This window comes from Ovis canadensis, chromosome 12, assembly GCF_042477335.2.
Source record: "Ovis canadensis isolate MfBH-ARS-UI-01 breed Bighorn chromosome 12, ARS-UI_OviCan_v2, whole genome shotgun sequence".
In the NCBI taxonomy this organism is placed as follows: domain Eukaryota; kingdom Metazoa; phylum Chordata; class Mammalia; order Artiodactyla; family Bovidae; genus Ovis; species Ovis canadensis.
This window is the reverse complement of record NC_091256.1, coordinates 51,186,986-51,202,699: the sequence shown is the minus strand read 5'-3', so window position 1 is coordinate 51,202,699 and position 15,714 is coordinate 51,186,986. Positions and strand designations below refer to the sequence as shown.

The 15,714-nt window shown below is 37.9% G+C and overlaps 1 protein-coding gene across 1 annotated transcript; it reads left to right on the top strand.

Moving 5' to 3' along the window:
• The first annotated feature begins 4,428 nt into the window (after positions 1-4,428).
• Positions 4,429-15,400, top strand: TNFSF18 (TNF superfamily member 18). The gene is made up of 3 exons (XM_069545674.2): positions 4,429-4,621; positions 9,892-9,922; positions 12,286-15,400. The coding sequence occupies exons 1-3, from the start codon at positions 4,469-4,471 to the stop codon at positions 12,630-12,632; spliced, it is 531 nt and encodes a 176-aa protein (XP_069401775.1). The 5' UTR covers positions 4,429-4,468; the 3' UTR covers positions 12,633-15,400.
• Positions 15,401-15,714: the final 314 nt, after the last annotated feature.

Genomic DNA, 15,714 nt, shown 5'->3' with positions numbered 1-15,714 from the left:
GAATTCTTTACAGAGTAGACATTTACCAGTTTTAACAGAGACTTGCTGTCTTCATAAAATTCCAAGTTTAAAACCATATTTATGTATCATGTCTGCTTATTTTCTATCATATATCATCTATGTGGAGAAGGAAATGGCAACTCACTCCAGTATTCTTGCCTGGGAAATCCCATGGACAGAAGAGCCTGGTGGACAACAGTTCATGGGATTGCAAAAGAATAGGACACAACTTAGCAACTAAATAACAATTCAGTCACCTATTTATGTAGTATCTTCAAGTCAACTGGGCCTTATTTGTCATAACAGTGAATACTCTGAAATCCACAGTAGACAAAATCAGTTGTGCAGTTGTGAATTCTGGCACATGGACTATTTCTGATTAAATATGCTACACCATACATTATCACAAGCATAAAGCCATGGTAAATAGTGTATTGGCTTCCCTGGTGGCTCAAATGGTAAAGAACTCACCTGCAATGCGGGAGACCTGGGTTCAATCCCTGAGTTGGGAAGATCCCCTGGAGGAGGACATGGCAACCCACTCCAGTATTCTTGTCTGGAAAATTCCCATGGACAGAGGAGCCTGGTGGGCTACAGTCCATGGGGTTGCAAAGAGTCAGACATGAATGAGCAACTAAGAATGGCTTGGTGTATAGAGGGCATGGGGTAGGGAGTGCAGACCTCAGCAATACAGGATTTTGGAGAAATCTGATGTCCATATAATACTCTCTCACAGATTTCAATATGCATCCCATGCGGTTTACACAGAAACTACTGGATAAACTTCATCATCAAGAGTGGAAAAAAGTGTTTTGGAGTCCAATACCTGGGGATTCAATCCCTGTTCTACCAGTGTGGGCAAATGATTCATGCTCTCCAATGTCAGTTTCATTATTTGTATATATGGTGATGTCAACACAGGGCTGCTTGATATTCTAATGTAACTGTGCACAGAGAAGGCACAGCCTAGGTGCCCAATTCATTTTAGTGTGATTCAGTCAATGACTGAACCATAGCCAAGTTTCTGTGTATCTAATTCATTCTGAATTAAAAAGAACCGTGAATACAAAGTTGCTTAATCAACTGTAGCTTTTATGCTGTTTCTAATCTGAAAAATATAGAAAAAACATTTTGTTTACTTGTTTTTCTGAAATTCCTCACTTGTCAGCTCTTGAATCAGACTACCAGATCCATTCAAAAGTTTGGTCTTTTGTCACTTGTTCACATTTTAAAATTTCTAACATTTATGTAAGGCTTATACCTCAACTCAAAAAAGAATTCCCTCCTTTCTCTGGTTAAACAATAATTTCCAACCTGTCTTCTCAACTATTTTAGCTCCTTTAGATCTGTGTTTGCTGATGCTCTGTCTTCTAGTATTCATTTGGGTTTCTGTCTCCCTATATGTACAGTTTAAATCCAGTTGGGCAGCAAATTACTTGACAGCTGTGCCTTTTTTTTTTTTAATACCCCTCAAAGCTCTTAGCACAGTAGTTGGCTCAGAGTAAATATTCAACACAGATTTGCCAATTGAACTTAATTTAAAAAATTCACTCCAAGTATCTGAGCCAGTGTCAGGCCATAAATACAGAAGCTTCATGTGTTCAGTGTTCATTTTCTTCTTGCAGGATCCTGAGATGTCAATTCTGAGAGTAGCAAAGAGGTACCAATGATGACTCATTAATTTAGAGTTTTGAAAGTCTTCCCTACTGCCACTTGTCCTAACCTGAAAGTTCTTCATTTTGGAAACTGTTTCATGGAAAGAAGTCCTGGAATGTATTCTTTTATTTTTTCTTTTGGAAGGAACAAACTGGATTCTACTTTACTTCTGTCACTGTTTTCTTCTGTGGCCTTATGTATGTCTCTTTCTTTCTCGGGACCTCATTTTCTCCTCTGTGGAATTAGTTGACTGAACTACCCATACTGGGTAGTTCTTTATAGCTCTCTTCTTTTAATAGGTCTCTTGCTGTTGGTTCAAAGTTTAATTTCTTTATTTAAAAAACTGCATTGAAATATAGTAGATTTACTATGCTGTGTTGGTTTCAGCTATACAATAAAGTGATTCAGTTACACACATATATACGAATATTTATATTCCACTTTTTTAACATTCTCTCTTCCATTATAGTTTATGACAAGGTATTGAGCATAGTTCCTAGTACTTGGAATATATTCTTCTTGAGATAAGATGTCATAGTTTAAAGATATGTTCAGAAGGTTGAAATAGTCAGGATATTTGAGAACCTAATCTTGGTTAAGGGCAGAAGAAGGAGCTGGATTATATTTGGAACAGTTCCTCATTTAAGGAAATGTTTACTGAATTGAGTAAGCAGAGGCAATTCCAATTAAAATTTGGAGAGGAATCAGGAGAAGGAACAAATCAGAGAAGCAGGAAGGAAATAGTCTGCCTTTTCAGTAGTCAATTTTAAATTCTGTGCTGACGTTTATGCCTTTCAGACATGATAAAGAGAAGAGCTGTGGGTAGAATGAATCAATTTCTTCTAGAGTCAGTTTATTATTCTTCTCTGAATCACAGCATCCTGGACAGAGCCACAAAACATTGCAGTATTGAAAAATTATTCCCATGTAACTCAGTGACTCTTCTTCAGAGATATTTGGGCCAAGTTAAATTTGATAACTCAGTGAGAAATATTGCTTCAATTAGTGTGGTACTAAAAAAAAGGGTTACAAGACAGCATCTCTAGGCCTAGGTCCCCACTCCACTATCACCCAGTCATTAATGGTGTGATACACCTCTCAAAGGTTTTTTCCTTTTTAAATTTACTTAGTTTTTGGTGTGCTGGGTCTTTGTTGCTAAATGCAGGCTTTCTCTAGTTGTGGTGACCAGGGGCTACTCTTTGTGGTACCCAGTTTTCTCATTGCAGTGGTTTCTCTTATTGTGGAGCTAGGCCCTAGGCACACAGGCTTCAGTAGTTGTTGCTCCCAGGCTCTACAGTGGGGAGCACAGTAGCTGGAGCACAGAGGCTTTAGTTGCTCTGCAGCATGTGGAATCTTCCCAGACCAGGGATTAAATCCATGTCCCCTGCATCAGCAGGTGGGTTCTTATCCACTGTATGTGTTAGTCACTCAGTCATGTCCAGCTCTTTCCACCTCCATGGGGTGTAGGCTGCTAGCCTCCTCTATCCATGTGATTTTCCAAGCAAGAATACTGGAGTGGGTTGCCATTTCCTTCTCCCTATCCACTGTACCACCAGGGAAGTCCTCAAGTTCTTTTATCCTTAGCATCCTCTTCCAGAAATGAGGATGTTCAATAGGCTTTTCCCCTAATTGAAAAAAAAAAAAAAACCACCAAAACCTTTGATTCTCAGAAATTTTTTCTTCAAAATACTTTTTTACCTTTTATTTGAAAGAACATCAGATGACGGTAAATATTTTAAAACTCATTCTTTTCTAGGGTTTCATAATTGATTCAGTCTTGACAACATCTCTCCAAAGGGTGAAGAGAGAAGCAGTTATGGAACACTTCTTAGCCAAAACTTTACATCTCTTTCATTCTCAGAAAAGCATTATGAAGTGGAAATTTTCTCCAATTTTACCATGAAGGAAATGAAGAATATGCTGATGGCCACTGAGCAGATAAGAACTGCCTCTCTCAGGTCTGTCTGAGTTAAAAACCCTTATTCTTTCTAGCATATAATTCTGGCATTGTGTGTGGGGCGGCAGGGGAAGAGGTGAGGGGAGAAGGCAGGTATTCCATTTAACAGATGGAAAGACTGAGTACAGTGAACCAGGAGACTTCCTCAGTTTTGCAATAAATCAGTATTTTTGATTCCAGGATGAAAACTTCAGGTTTTTGGAATAGAGTGTAAGCTCAGACTGGAGGACAGGGTGCAAGAAAATATCTTTTTATGATAATTTTATTTTTATTTGATGCCAGCATTGAATTTTCAGGGTTTCAAATGGTGAGATATAAAAGAATTAAGCTTGTTGTATTGACATTTTAAAAATTAAATTCGAGACTGTCTTTGAATGAACACATTTTATGCCCTAGAAATCCATTAGTAGTTTGGAAACTATTTTTTCCAAACCATGCATCCCAGCCTCCCTAATCTACTGCCTCACACATATACATTTGGAGAAAAAAGGCGTAATCTTGAACTTTATTTTTTCCTTACAGAAAGTAATTATCTGGAAATAATTTGTAATACTGCCCAGTTCCGTAGTTGTTCTTGGTTTAGGAAATAATTTTTTCCCCTTTTAACTTCCCTTGTTTTCTTCTTTTAATCCTCTGTGTTTGTATTGGCTTTTAGCCCTGTGCATTGGGCCTAGTGCCAAGTGAGAGTCAGCACTTAGCCTAGAAGTATCATTTTTCAACACACAGAATCAGGAGGAAAACCCCGCCTCTCACACCCACTACTAATTAGCATACTATTCTACAAAACTGACTAGTTGCACCATGTGCTCATCACTTGTGAGTTTCTGCTTTCCACAGCTCTCATTCCTGCAGAGAATGAGTTTGAGCCACATGGAGAATATGCCTTTAAGCCATTCAAGTCTTCAAGGAGCACAGAGACCATCCTGGAAACAATGGCTCCTCTACTCAACAGTAATTATTGTGCTTTGCTCCTTCAGTGCACTAATCTTTATTTTTTTTCCACTCAAGGTAAGGAGACAACAGAATCTAAGGTTGCAATTTATTGTACTCCTCTTTTCTTCTGTTAAGTCTAGTTGTTAGCATTGTCACTCAGTATTGTTAGAGCTTTGAAAGAAAGAGATGTAAGGTAAGTAATAGATGGTGTAGTCTATCTTTGAGAAGAGAAATGCACTGAACTGGGAGTAAGAAGATACAAATTCTGGGTTTAGGTCTCTCAATAACTAGCTGTATGCATTTGAAAGACATTTAATCTTTCTGGTTCTCAGTTTCTTCATCTGAAAAGTGGTGGTAGGGAAATGGATTTGTTCATCATCATGTCCCTTCTAGCTATAAAATACAGTGATTAATAATTTATCTAAGGGTGGTATAGAACATAAAGGGAGTCAAGAGGGGGGCAATGACTTAGGGCTAGGTTGATCAGGGAAGGCTTCATGGAGGAAGGAGGAAGTACTTTCTTTTTGGGAAGCCCCTGATGCTTATTGGGAATTTCCCACTGAGCTCCACTCCAAATTATGGGTCTAGTGAAGAGAATGGAGATCCATTAGATTTTTAGTAAAAGTTTTTTCTGACTGTTGTTTACATAGTGCTGATCAGAAAGAACATAAATACCTTATTTAATTTAGGATTTAGCCAATTCCTGGGTACATCTGAAAACAGTGACTGCAGAAACATTTTTCTAAGGGACAGGTTGACCAGTTAAGATTTCAAAGACATGGTTCTACTACTAAAGATATTTGAAAGCAACTGAGAAAAGATACAGGAGGAAACAGTACAGAGAAGATGCTGATGTTAACCTAGGGCAAGCAGAGCTTTGGCCAAGTTTTTACACAGTAGCCCATTAATTTGTATTTTGTAACTGTACACAATGGTGTACAAGAAAGGAATTTGTGACCACATTCCCCACTGTCTCAAGGAATGTTCCAAGCAGACCTCTGAACTCTCTGGATAGTGAAGCTTTGAGCAGGTGGGAAAAAAATCATTAGGAATTCTTTGTTTCAATTTCTGAAGAAAGGGAAGGGTGAGAATAGCAACAGCTTAAATTTGGAAGTGCCTTTTCCTTCTCAAAACTACTCCACATGCTATTAGCCTGATGACATTGACAAACATAGGGTAGGTTTTCCATGTCATCAGTTCCTGCATGTGTCTGGGGACTCAGTGCCTGGGAGAGAAGAGAAGTGTCTTTCTCAGAGGCACACAGCTGCTCTTGCAAAGGGAAGGAGGAGGTCTCATACTCCCAGAGGCATTTAGGACACCTCTTGACAATGTTGAACTTGATGAATCCCCTGTGTCTGAGGTCTTATTCTGGGATTCCCTCTCCTAGACAACATGCAGCTACCCAGTGAAAGGTTCTGCTTCTAAAGAAATAGCCCAGAGTTTGTTCCAAATTTGGGGAATTTTGAAACGTTTTCAGGATATTGTCCTGACAGGGTGCCATGGAGGCTTTGTTCCCATGGGAAAAGCCAATGGCTGGCTGATGGTACAACGATATTAGCTCCCACATTCCACTTTCCTGCACTTCTCTTTCCCTATTCGCCACAGGTTAGTATCTTTGGAAAAGAGGACTGAATGACTGTGGGTGATGAGTCATTACTCAGTAGCCACTTCCACCTCCTTATAATGCTCTGTGACCTTGGAGTTTACATTGTTTTAGTCTCCACTCTGGTTATTGTATACAAAATCCCACTTTCCAACCTCTCTAGGCACTAATTCAAAAAGTGTTAGACAGGAAGACTCAGATCCTTTTAAACCAACAAAAATTTCCGTGGGAGGGTTCTTTTTTTTCTTTCTTCCCTCTCTTTCAGAAGACATCTCACTGAAAGAATCAGTTATGAACCCAAGGAGATGGTCCCCCCACTCCTACATGAAAATAACCTCACAGAAATTATCTCTTAAGAAACCAAATGTTCACCAGTGTAGGTTCGATGCATGAGACAGGGTGCTCAGGGCTGGTGTACTGGGATGACGCTGAGGGATGGAATGGGGAGGGAGGTGGGAGGGCGTTTCAGGATGGGGAACACATGTACACTCATGGCTGATTCATGTCAATGTATGGCAAAAACCACTACAATATTGTAAAGTAATTAGCCTCTAATTAAATAAATAAATTAAAAAAATAAAAAATACCTTCACAGCAAAAGAAAAAGAAGAAACCAAATGTTCAGGAGAGTCCCCTGTTTCAGTGAAACTAAGGATACTTTCAAAAGGGGAATTTTTGCATGTACTTGTAAGCATAGTAAGTTCTATTTCCAAATGATTTGATTAGAGTTGGTTTGGAGAGATAATTATTAAGTTTACTTACTAACCCAATTACATAAATCTGAGCTTAAATCAAAATGGGTTTACAAGAGCCACTGATCCTTCTAAGCAAAGATGAATTAACTAAACAGGACTCATATACTGCTTTATAAGTGGATATTTACTCCTTCCAAACATCACCAGGATTAGAAATACAAACTGCTCTGGAGCCGTAGGGGTGAGACTTTTGACTCAGACAGGCTGTTTGGATCTCAGCCTGGCCTTTTTTCAGCTGCGTGACCTTGGGCTAGTTACATAATCCTCCTACTTCTCATTTCCTCTTCTGCAAATGAAAATGTTATCTCATAGAGTTGTGGTAAGAATTAAGAGACAGTACAATCCTGACCCATAGTAGGCTCTTAGTAGATAGTAGTGATTCATATTTATACCATTATTATTAATGACTTTACAATGAAGATAAAGACTTAACAAAATGGGTATTCCTTGCTTATCTATTCTACCTCCTTAACCAAAGAGTGTGTCTCACTGCCAAATAGAGGATTTTAGCGATTAGACAGATTTTCACTTGTGACAATAATGACATAATATTACAATGGTGGTTTCTGTAGTTTTAAATGGACATTAAAGCAGCCCACCATGCAACATCCAAGATTTCTGCAATTAATTTGTCTGTGGCCTTAGGTTTCTTTGCATACTCTTTATGCATATGAGTAGACAACATAGATGTTATCAATGGCACATTTTTTGGCATGCTTTTATATTTAGATTATTATTCAATTGCTTCATGTGTTGATTTGTGTCTTTCTAGAAAGGTGATAAACTTAAGAAGCAATGACCATAGATGACATTAGTTTCTCTTGCTTACAACTGTAGTATAATGTATAGGTACACAAAGTCTTGTTTCATTCTTTATTATAATCAAGATCATTACCAAAACACTAATACTTAATAAGCAGGGCAAGACAGAATATCTGGGCAAAATCCTTTATGAGACTTAACTCATTTAAGCACATGAACAACCTAAATGGACTAGGTGCTGCTATTTTCCCCATTTTATAAATGAGAAAATTGAAGTTAAGGGAGTCCCTGTCACATGGGTTAAACAAAATGGTATTTCAGCATCTCTTCTAAGAAACTCCAACAAAATATTCTTGACTACAATGCCAATATATATGCTAACTGCTAAGTCTTATACAAATTCTAATATACAATATAAATTTATAAGGATAAATCAAGTAATATGCTTAATGTGGTTTATTTGCAGTGCAAAAACATTTTGCTTTTACCAAAATATTGTATTTGTAAAATAAGCAATTATATACTATAAACATTTCTAAAACAATTGAAATAGTATTTTAGTAATTTGATAAATGTTTCTTTTATTTTCTTAATCTAGGTTAACACCTTTTAATACAAGGAATTGAAAGTTATAGTCTAAGTTAACTTACCTTGATTCATGGTCTTGACTGTCATCACTGCAAAGTCACCTCATGAACACATTCAGATCAAAATGGAAGACTGCATCTTTGAGTATGCTTACCATGTTATGACACTAAACTTTAAGCCCATCATTCAATAGTGCAAAGTTCCTTTCTAAAGAACTTAATAGTTCCTCACTCCATTCATGATTTTTTTCCCTTCCTTAGACAACTTAAATTCCATAGTTCATAAGTAAAATCCTTACCAAGGTGGCCTTTCCTTCTGAGTCTCCTTTGTGGGTTCTTTCTTATTCCCTGACCCCTACACACTGCAATATCCCAATACTCTTTCCTATCTATAATCACTGATTTGATGCTCTTATACAGACTCATATCTGAACTCACCATGCAGAAGCTGAAGATTCCTAAATTAATTTTTTAAAAGAACTCCTTAAATTCCATCCTTATAGATCCAGTCGCCTTCTTGACACTCCTACCTGGGTATCTAATACTCATCACAAACCTGACATATCCAAAAAATGAACTCATGATTCTTTTCCCCCAATTTATTCCTCTTAAATCTTGCTCATTTCAGTCATTAACAGTGTTATCTTTCTAATTGCTCAGGCTCAGAGTTTGGTGTCTTTGTCTCATTTTCTCATCCATATCCATGTCAGGAACTCCTGTTCACTCAATTTCCAATCACTTATCACCATCTCCACAGCTAGTACCTTGGTCAGAGGCACCATGCTTTCTTGCCTAGATGCTTACACTGATCTCTTACCTTGTCTCACTGCTTTTTCTTTTGCTACTCTTTAATGTATTCCTAGCATAGCAGCCAGAGAAATCCTATTAAAAATTGGCATCCTGTTTAAGCTCAAAAAGTCTCTTAAGCAGTTTGCTGCAAGGAAACCAATGCACTGTTACATGGCGCCCCCCCCCCCCAAATGTTTCTGGCTATACCTTATCTTACTACTAAGTATCTTAAAGCCTTTAGTATTTAAATATCTGTACTTATAAAATCAACCACACTGATAGCTTTCTGTGACATGTAATTTGTGTTGCAAGATTTTGAAACTGAGATCTCAGGGTTATCTCAATTACTATGTGTGATGCATAATTATCTAAATATTAAATAGGGAAGGCTTTATCACTCTGAAACATTAATAAATATTTCTATAGCTTAATTTTTTATTTAAAATAAATATAAATGGGAATTGTTAGTTTCTTCTCACATGCCAGTGGATCATCTTATGCAGTCACTGGGGTGCAGAGACATATAGAAAATTTCTATAGCCCAGGAGGAGGCACATCCAAGATCAAATAGTTGTCCTGTAGGTGGAGATTAGGTGGATAGAAGGAGTTCTTAACTTCTTCCTAGAAGACCCAAAAGGTAGCAGTGCAGTGAAAGGTAGAGGAAGGAGCCAGTCATCTGTAGAAGAAAGCAGAGAGATCCAAAACAGGGTGGAGGGAGGGATTTTTCTTTTTTATTTTTTTAATGTGGTTAGGGCAGAGAAGTCTGCTTCAGGAATCCGAGCCGCTAAATAATCAAGAAAACTGTTGACACTGTCACCATCCTGACCAATTCCTCTTCTTTCCCTACAGACTGCCCAGGGACCCTGTGTAGCGAAGTTTGGTGAGTAGTCTGTCTCACAGACGATGAAATGGTTGGATGGCATCACTGAATCATGAGTTTTAGACATGAATTTGAGTAAATTCTGGGAGTTGGTGATGGACAGGGAGGCCTGGCGTGCTGCAGTCCATGGGGTCTCATCGAGTCAAATACAACTGGCTGGACTAACTGTCTTATAGGCCTCCTTTTTACTTTCCTTACTATTTGCTGCAAAAGGTAAGCTCCAGTGCTAAGAAAGGAGGCATTCTATTTTAGTTACTCTACAACTAGTTACTCTTTAACTGTTAATCTTGTATTGTAGCTGTCTAGGAGCTGAGGCTTCAGCTCTGTTTTTGATTGTTTTAATAAGCACAAGTTTCAGATTTCTATGACTTTTCCCTGGGACAGACTCAGAGACCTTCTCACATTTCCCATATTGCTAGCGTCCACTAGAGTGAGTGTAGGGTGCAATTTTTGTTTCCAAGTGTAAAGATGAGAAACGAGAGGGGAGTGGTCCCTTCTCTACTCCTTTCACCTCTCCTCTCAGCTCCTGAGTCACTTTCCTTTATAGTGACCTGGTACTTGCTTAGAAGACACAGTAAAGTTTACAGTTGAGCCTTTGGGTATTTTTTTAGAATACATACAAAATTAAAAATGAATACATTTGGGGTTGTTTACTGGTTTAAGATCAAACAACCATTTTCCACTGAAAACAGACCACTTCTAGAATCAGCTTCAATTCCTGTTTTACTGTACAGCACAAACAGCCAGGCTTCCTTGACTTGAGATGACAGGGAATCTCATTTTACTTGTCTCTGCCTTTTTGATTTGTTGTTTTTCTAGTAAATGGAGTGAAACTCCTCATGATATGTTTGAAATACCCTCTTGATGTGGTAAAAGTTGAGAACCTCAACTTTAAAGTTGAGCCCCACCCCCCCATCACATACTTAAATATGAAAACCAGTGATACTTCTTCCTGGTGACTTGCCTATTATCTATTACATGGTCAAGCAGGAAGAAATTTACTGGGCTCTGGATTCAGTGGAGAAACAGGGAGACTTTGCTTTCTGCTTTAATGATCTCCCCTTCATTCTCCTTCAGAGCCTTATATCAGTTATTTATATATAAAGAAGAATTTAAGTCAATGTGTTATCTCTTTTAGTATGTTTTTTTATCAAGGTTTCTTTCTAATTATTTGACAAAGGCTTTGCCCCCATAACAAAAATTATGGAGCATTAGAGAACACACCAGATAAGTATTGCACATTCTGGGATTCTGAAATTACATCTTTGTGTAAAAACAATGAACATTAGGAAAATATGTAAATTCCATAAAAATCAAAGTCTTGATCCTTTGCACATCCCCCATGACAGCAATAATCTAGGGATACTTCTATTTAAACAGTCAAATAATTTCCATGTATTAACTCATTAATTTACCAGTAGCTATTTGGTGAAGATTTGGATAATGGTATCTCAAGTGAATCTTGAATGACACATACCCATAAGCTGAAGCACTATTATTTAGACACAGTGCATCTAATTCAGCATATACTGGGTAGTAGGAAGTCTTTTTGGTGTTGAAGATACAGCTATGGACAAAATAAAGGAGTATTTGATTTCCCTGATGGCTCAGACGGTAAAGCGTCTGCCTACAATGCAGGAGACCCGAGTTTGATCCCTGGGTGGGGAAGATTCTCTGGAGAAGGAAATGGCAACCCACTCCAGTATTCTTGCCTGGAAAATCCCATGGGATGGAGGAGCATGGTAGGCTATAGCCCATGGGGCTGCAAAGAGTAGGACACAACTGAGCAACTTCACTTTTCCTTTGTCCTCAAATGTTATATTCAAGTAGGTATAAGATTGATAAATAAACAACTTAATTTATAATAGGCTAGATGGTGACAACTTCTATGAAGAAAACTAAAACAAGATAAAGAGAGAGAGTGACAGGAGAGCACTATTTTAAACAGATTGATGAGCTGGCCTCATTGATAAAGTGATACATAGTAAATAGTATTGATACAGAAAAACATGAACATGCATTTCTGGACTGCCAGCTCTTGTCATCACCATCCTAGTGTGTCATTCCTTTCTTCTTCTTATTTCACAAATATTGGTTGAGAAGTGGTACAGTGCCCCCTTAAACTTAACCCATTTCCCTATGCCAAACTTATTTTCTTAGAGCCCCCCAAGCAAGAGATAAACTTAGGCAATTTCTTCATAGTAGGGAGTGGTAGATACTTAAAATTGTGGTTGGAGAGACCTAGTATAGACCTTTCCTATAAGTAGGAAAGAACTATTATCAGGAAGATGATGAAATAATTAAATAACTATGCTTTTCTTTTTTTTTCTCCCCCCCATTCTCCCCTTATAAATATCTTATAGGACCATTACCTTCAAAATGGCAAATGCCTTCTCCTGAGCCTTCTTGTGTGAATAAGACAGCTGACTGGAGGCTGAAGATACTTCAGAATGGTTTGTATTTAATTTATGGCCAAGTGGTTCCCAATACAGCCTACAAGGGACGAGCTCCATTTGAGGTGCAGCTGCGTAAGAACGAAGACCCCATACAAGCTCTAACCAACAACTCTACGATCCAGAATGTAGGAGGGGCTTACGAATTCCACGCTGGAGATGTAATAGACTTGATATTCAATGCTGAGCATCAGGTTCTAAAAAATAAGACATACTGGGGGATCTTTTTACTTACAAATCCCCAATTCATCTCCTAGAGACTTGATTTGGTCTCCTCATCCTCTTCAGCACTTGCAGAGACATCAGTGCATAGGCTGGACAAGGAAGATTTTCAATCTCTGCAGTTCATCTGAGTATACAAATCAACAGAAACAGAACTTCTTGCATGTGAATTTTCTTTTCTCATGCCTGTCTGAATGAGACTCAGAAGAAGGACAAAAGGCGTTTGGTAACCCTTGATGTTAGATCAGCAAAGACAGTTTTGTTAGTTCATGAAATGAATATGGGTGGCTAGAGGACAGAATCTTCTCCAAGTGTCTTTGTCTAACCCTTGAATCTCTGGGTGGAAAAATGAAGTCTTCTTTCCACAGAAGTCTTATCTTGTATGCAGAAAAGATCCAGGGCAATAGTCTTCCCTTGTTCTCATATTCTTGGACTGTGGATTGCTTGACTTCATTCTTCCTATATTCCTATCTTCTGAGACCCTCCTAATAAAAAAGTAGTCAGACTTGGAGGGTGGCCACTGCTATGCCAGCAATACTCCACTTCACATCTGATGGCATGAGGGGACAGAGACACAGGTGGCATTGGAATGGGATGCACTTTATTTGGGAATTTTTCTTAATTTAATCACACTCAGGGTGCTTGGTGCTTTATAAAACCAGTTGGTCAAAAGGGTCATTCTGAACCTTTACATAGGGCTTCATGAGAACTTGTTTGTCCATGTGCCTAAACATGGCTGATGGTAAAGAAAGAGTAATCATTACTAATCATAAGATTTAACCACAGAAATTGATATTACCAGTACTGTATTTTTTCATGTCATGATTCCGTATTTTTAGCTGGCTAGGCAGTTTGCAAAGTACTTTCATATATCACATGGCAACTCTAGAAAGTTAACGGGGCAGATATTTTGGCACAATTTTAACACTGAGAATATGGAGGCAGGTGGAACATATGTAACTTGCTTCACCCCACAGAATGAATGATTAACAAGGGGCCTTAGGCTTCCCACTGTATCACACTATTTTAGCTTTAGGGTTGGTATTTCTGCTCTCATGTTGGATGTCTATAAAGTTTAGCAGATTAGATCTTCAGGGGGTATATATTCCCTTGGCAGATAGAGGGAAGCTACACCAATGCCTTGCTTTCTCAAACACTTCCTTTCCTTACCTGGATCAGGGAGCATGGGCTATTGTTCAGGGCTAACTTCAACCAAACTCCCATCCTCACTTTGTACAGCCTGTCTTGGTCAAATGTATTAAGTTCCAAAAATAATGAATAGCACTCAACTCAATGATGGTCTGCTAAAGTTTTGGACTCTACAAAATTAACTAGCTGCTTATGGGTTCTTGTTGAAAGGTATGTAATATGATTACATGATAACCCAATTTAAGATATTTATGGATATTTGTAAAAAGCTACATTGTGTTAATAATATCACCGTATAAAGCTAATTTAAAAATATTTGTATTGTCTGCTTAGGAACAAACTAAGCCTGAGGCCAAGGTGCTTCTTAGTATTTTTTTTTTTTTTAATGAAATCTGTTGAGTAGTTGTTGGGCCAAAGACTTGGATGCATGGTTCCTCTTACATTTGTATATTTTCTCAGGAAATTAAAGTTATATGACATATATTTATGGAAACTTGCTGGTGTTTATCATTCTTGAGTTATAAGCAGCAGTGTGCTGGAGTGGGCCAGCACTAGCTCATAAGAAAGTTAAGTTGCTCAGTCGTATCCAACTCTTGGTGACACTATGGACTGTAGCCCACCAGGCTCCTCTGTCCATGGGATTTTCCAGGCAAGAATATTGGAGTGGGTTGCCATTTTCTTCTCCAGGGGATCTTCCTGACCCAGGGATCTGACTCAGGTCTCCCACATTACGGGCAGACTCTTTACCATATGAGCCACTAGCGAATCCCTGCTCCTAAAAACTGATTGTTATATTTTCAAAAATTGCTCATTCTGGCTATGAAATATAGTCATCCTTGAAATTGGCTATGGTGGGACTATTTGTACCATGGGAACTGGCAATCAGGGCTTTTCTTTTTGGAAAGTCTATTCACCAGCACACCACTGCTTGTAAAACTCTCCTTCTCAATAAAGCCACTCAGTTCCTGCCTTATTCTTGGAACAATCAGGGTAGGCAAGGGAGAAAGTGAAATTGTCATACTGCTTAGCAAGAGCCCCGCCTATTAGTTATTTCTCAGGGCAAGCAGAGGTCTCCACAGTTGCAACCAAAAGCTACCAACAGATGACCTTTAAATTTCCCTAGTGTTGTGATTTCAGGGTTTTGTTTTTTTTTTTCAGTGTATACTGTTTCCTGTTTCTTCAAATAGTTGTTTAAATTTTATACCTATAATAAAGTATATGTTGGTAAGTAGTTTATAACTGACATATCTGTGGGTTATCAGGCTAGTGTTTGTGATCTAGAGAATGTAAGTATATATCAAAGATATTGTTGCCCATATGAAACACTTATTTTTAAAATGTTTTCTACTTGAGATACAGTTTGATTTACTGTGTTACTTTCAGGTGAACAACATAGTGATTCAAAATTTTTATAGATTATAGTCTACTGAAAGATATTATATTGGCTAAATTCCCTGTGCTGTACAATGTATCCTGGTAGCTTATTTATTTTATACATAGTAATTTGTACCTGCTAATCTGGTGCTTCTGTCTTGCCCCTCCTTCCCTCTTCTCACTGGTAACCACTGGTTTGTTCTCCATATTTGTGAGTCTATTTCTGTTTATTCATTTGCTTTTTTTTTTAGATTTTATATATAAATGATAACCTACAGTATTTGTCTTTCTGACTTATTTCTTTAAGGATAATGGTCTATGTTATTTCAAATGGCATTATTTTATTCTTTTTGACATCTGAGTAATATTTCATTATATATAAACCACAGCTTTATCCATTTATCCATTGGTGGACATTTGAGTCACTTCCATGTCTTGGCTGTTGTAAATAATGCTGCTATGAACATTGAAATGATACATGCACTCCAAATTAGTGTTTTTGATTCTTTAGATGTATACTTAGGAGACAGATTGCTGGATCATACTATAGTTCTATGTTTAGGTTTTTGAGGAACCCCCATACTGTTCACCATA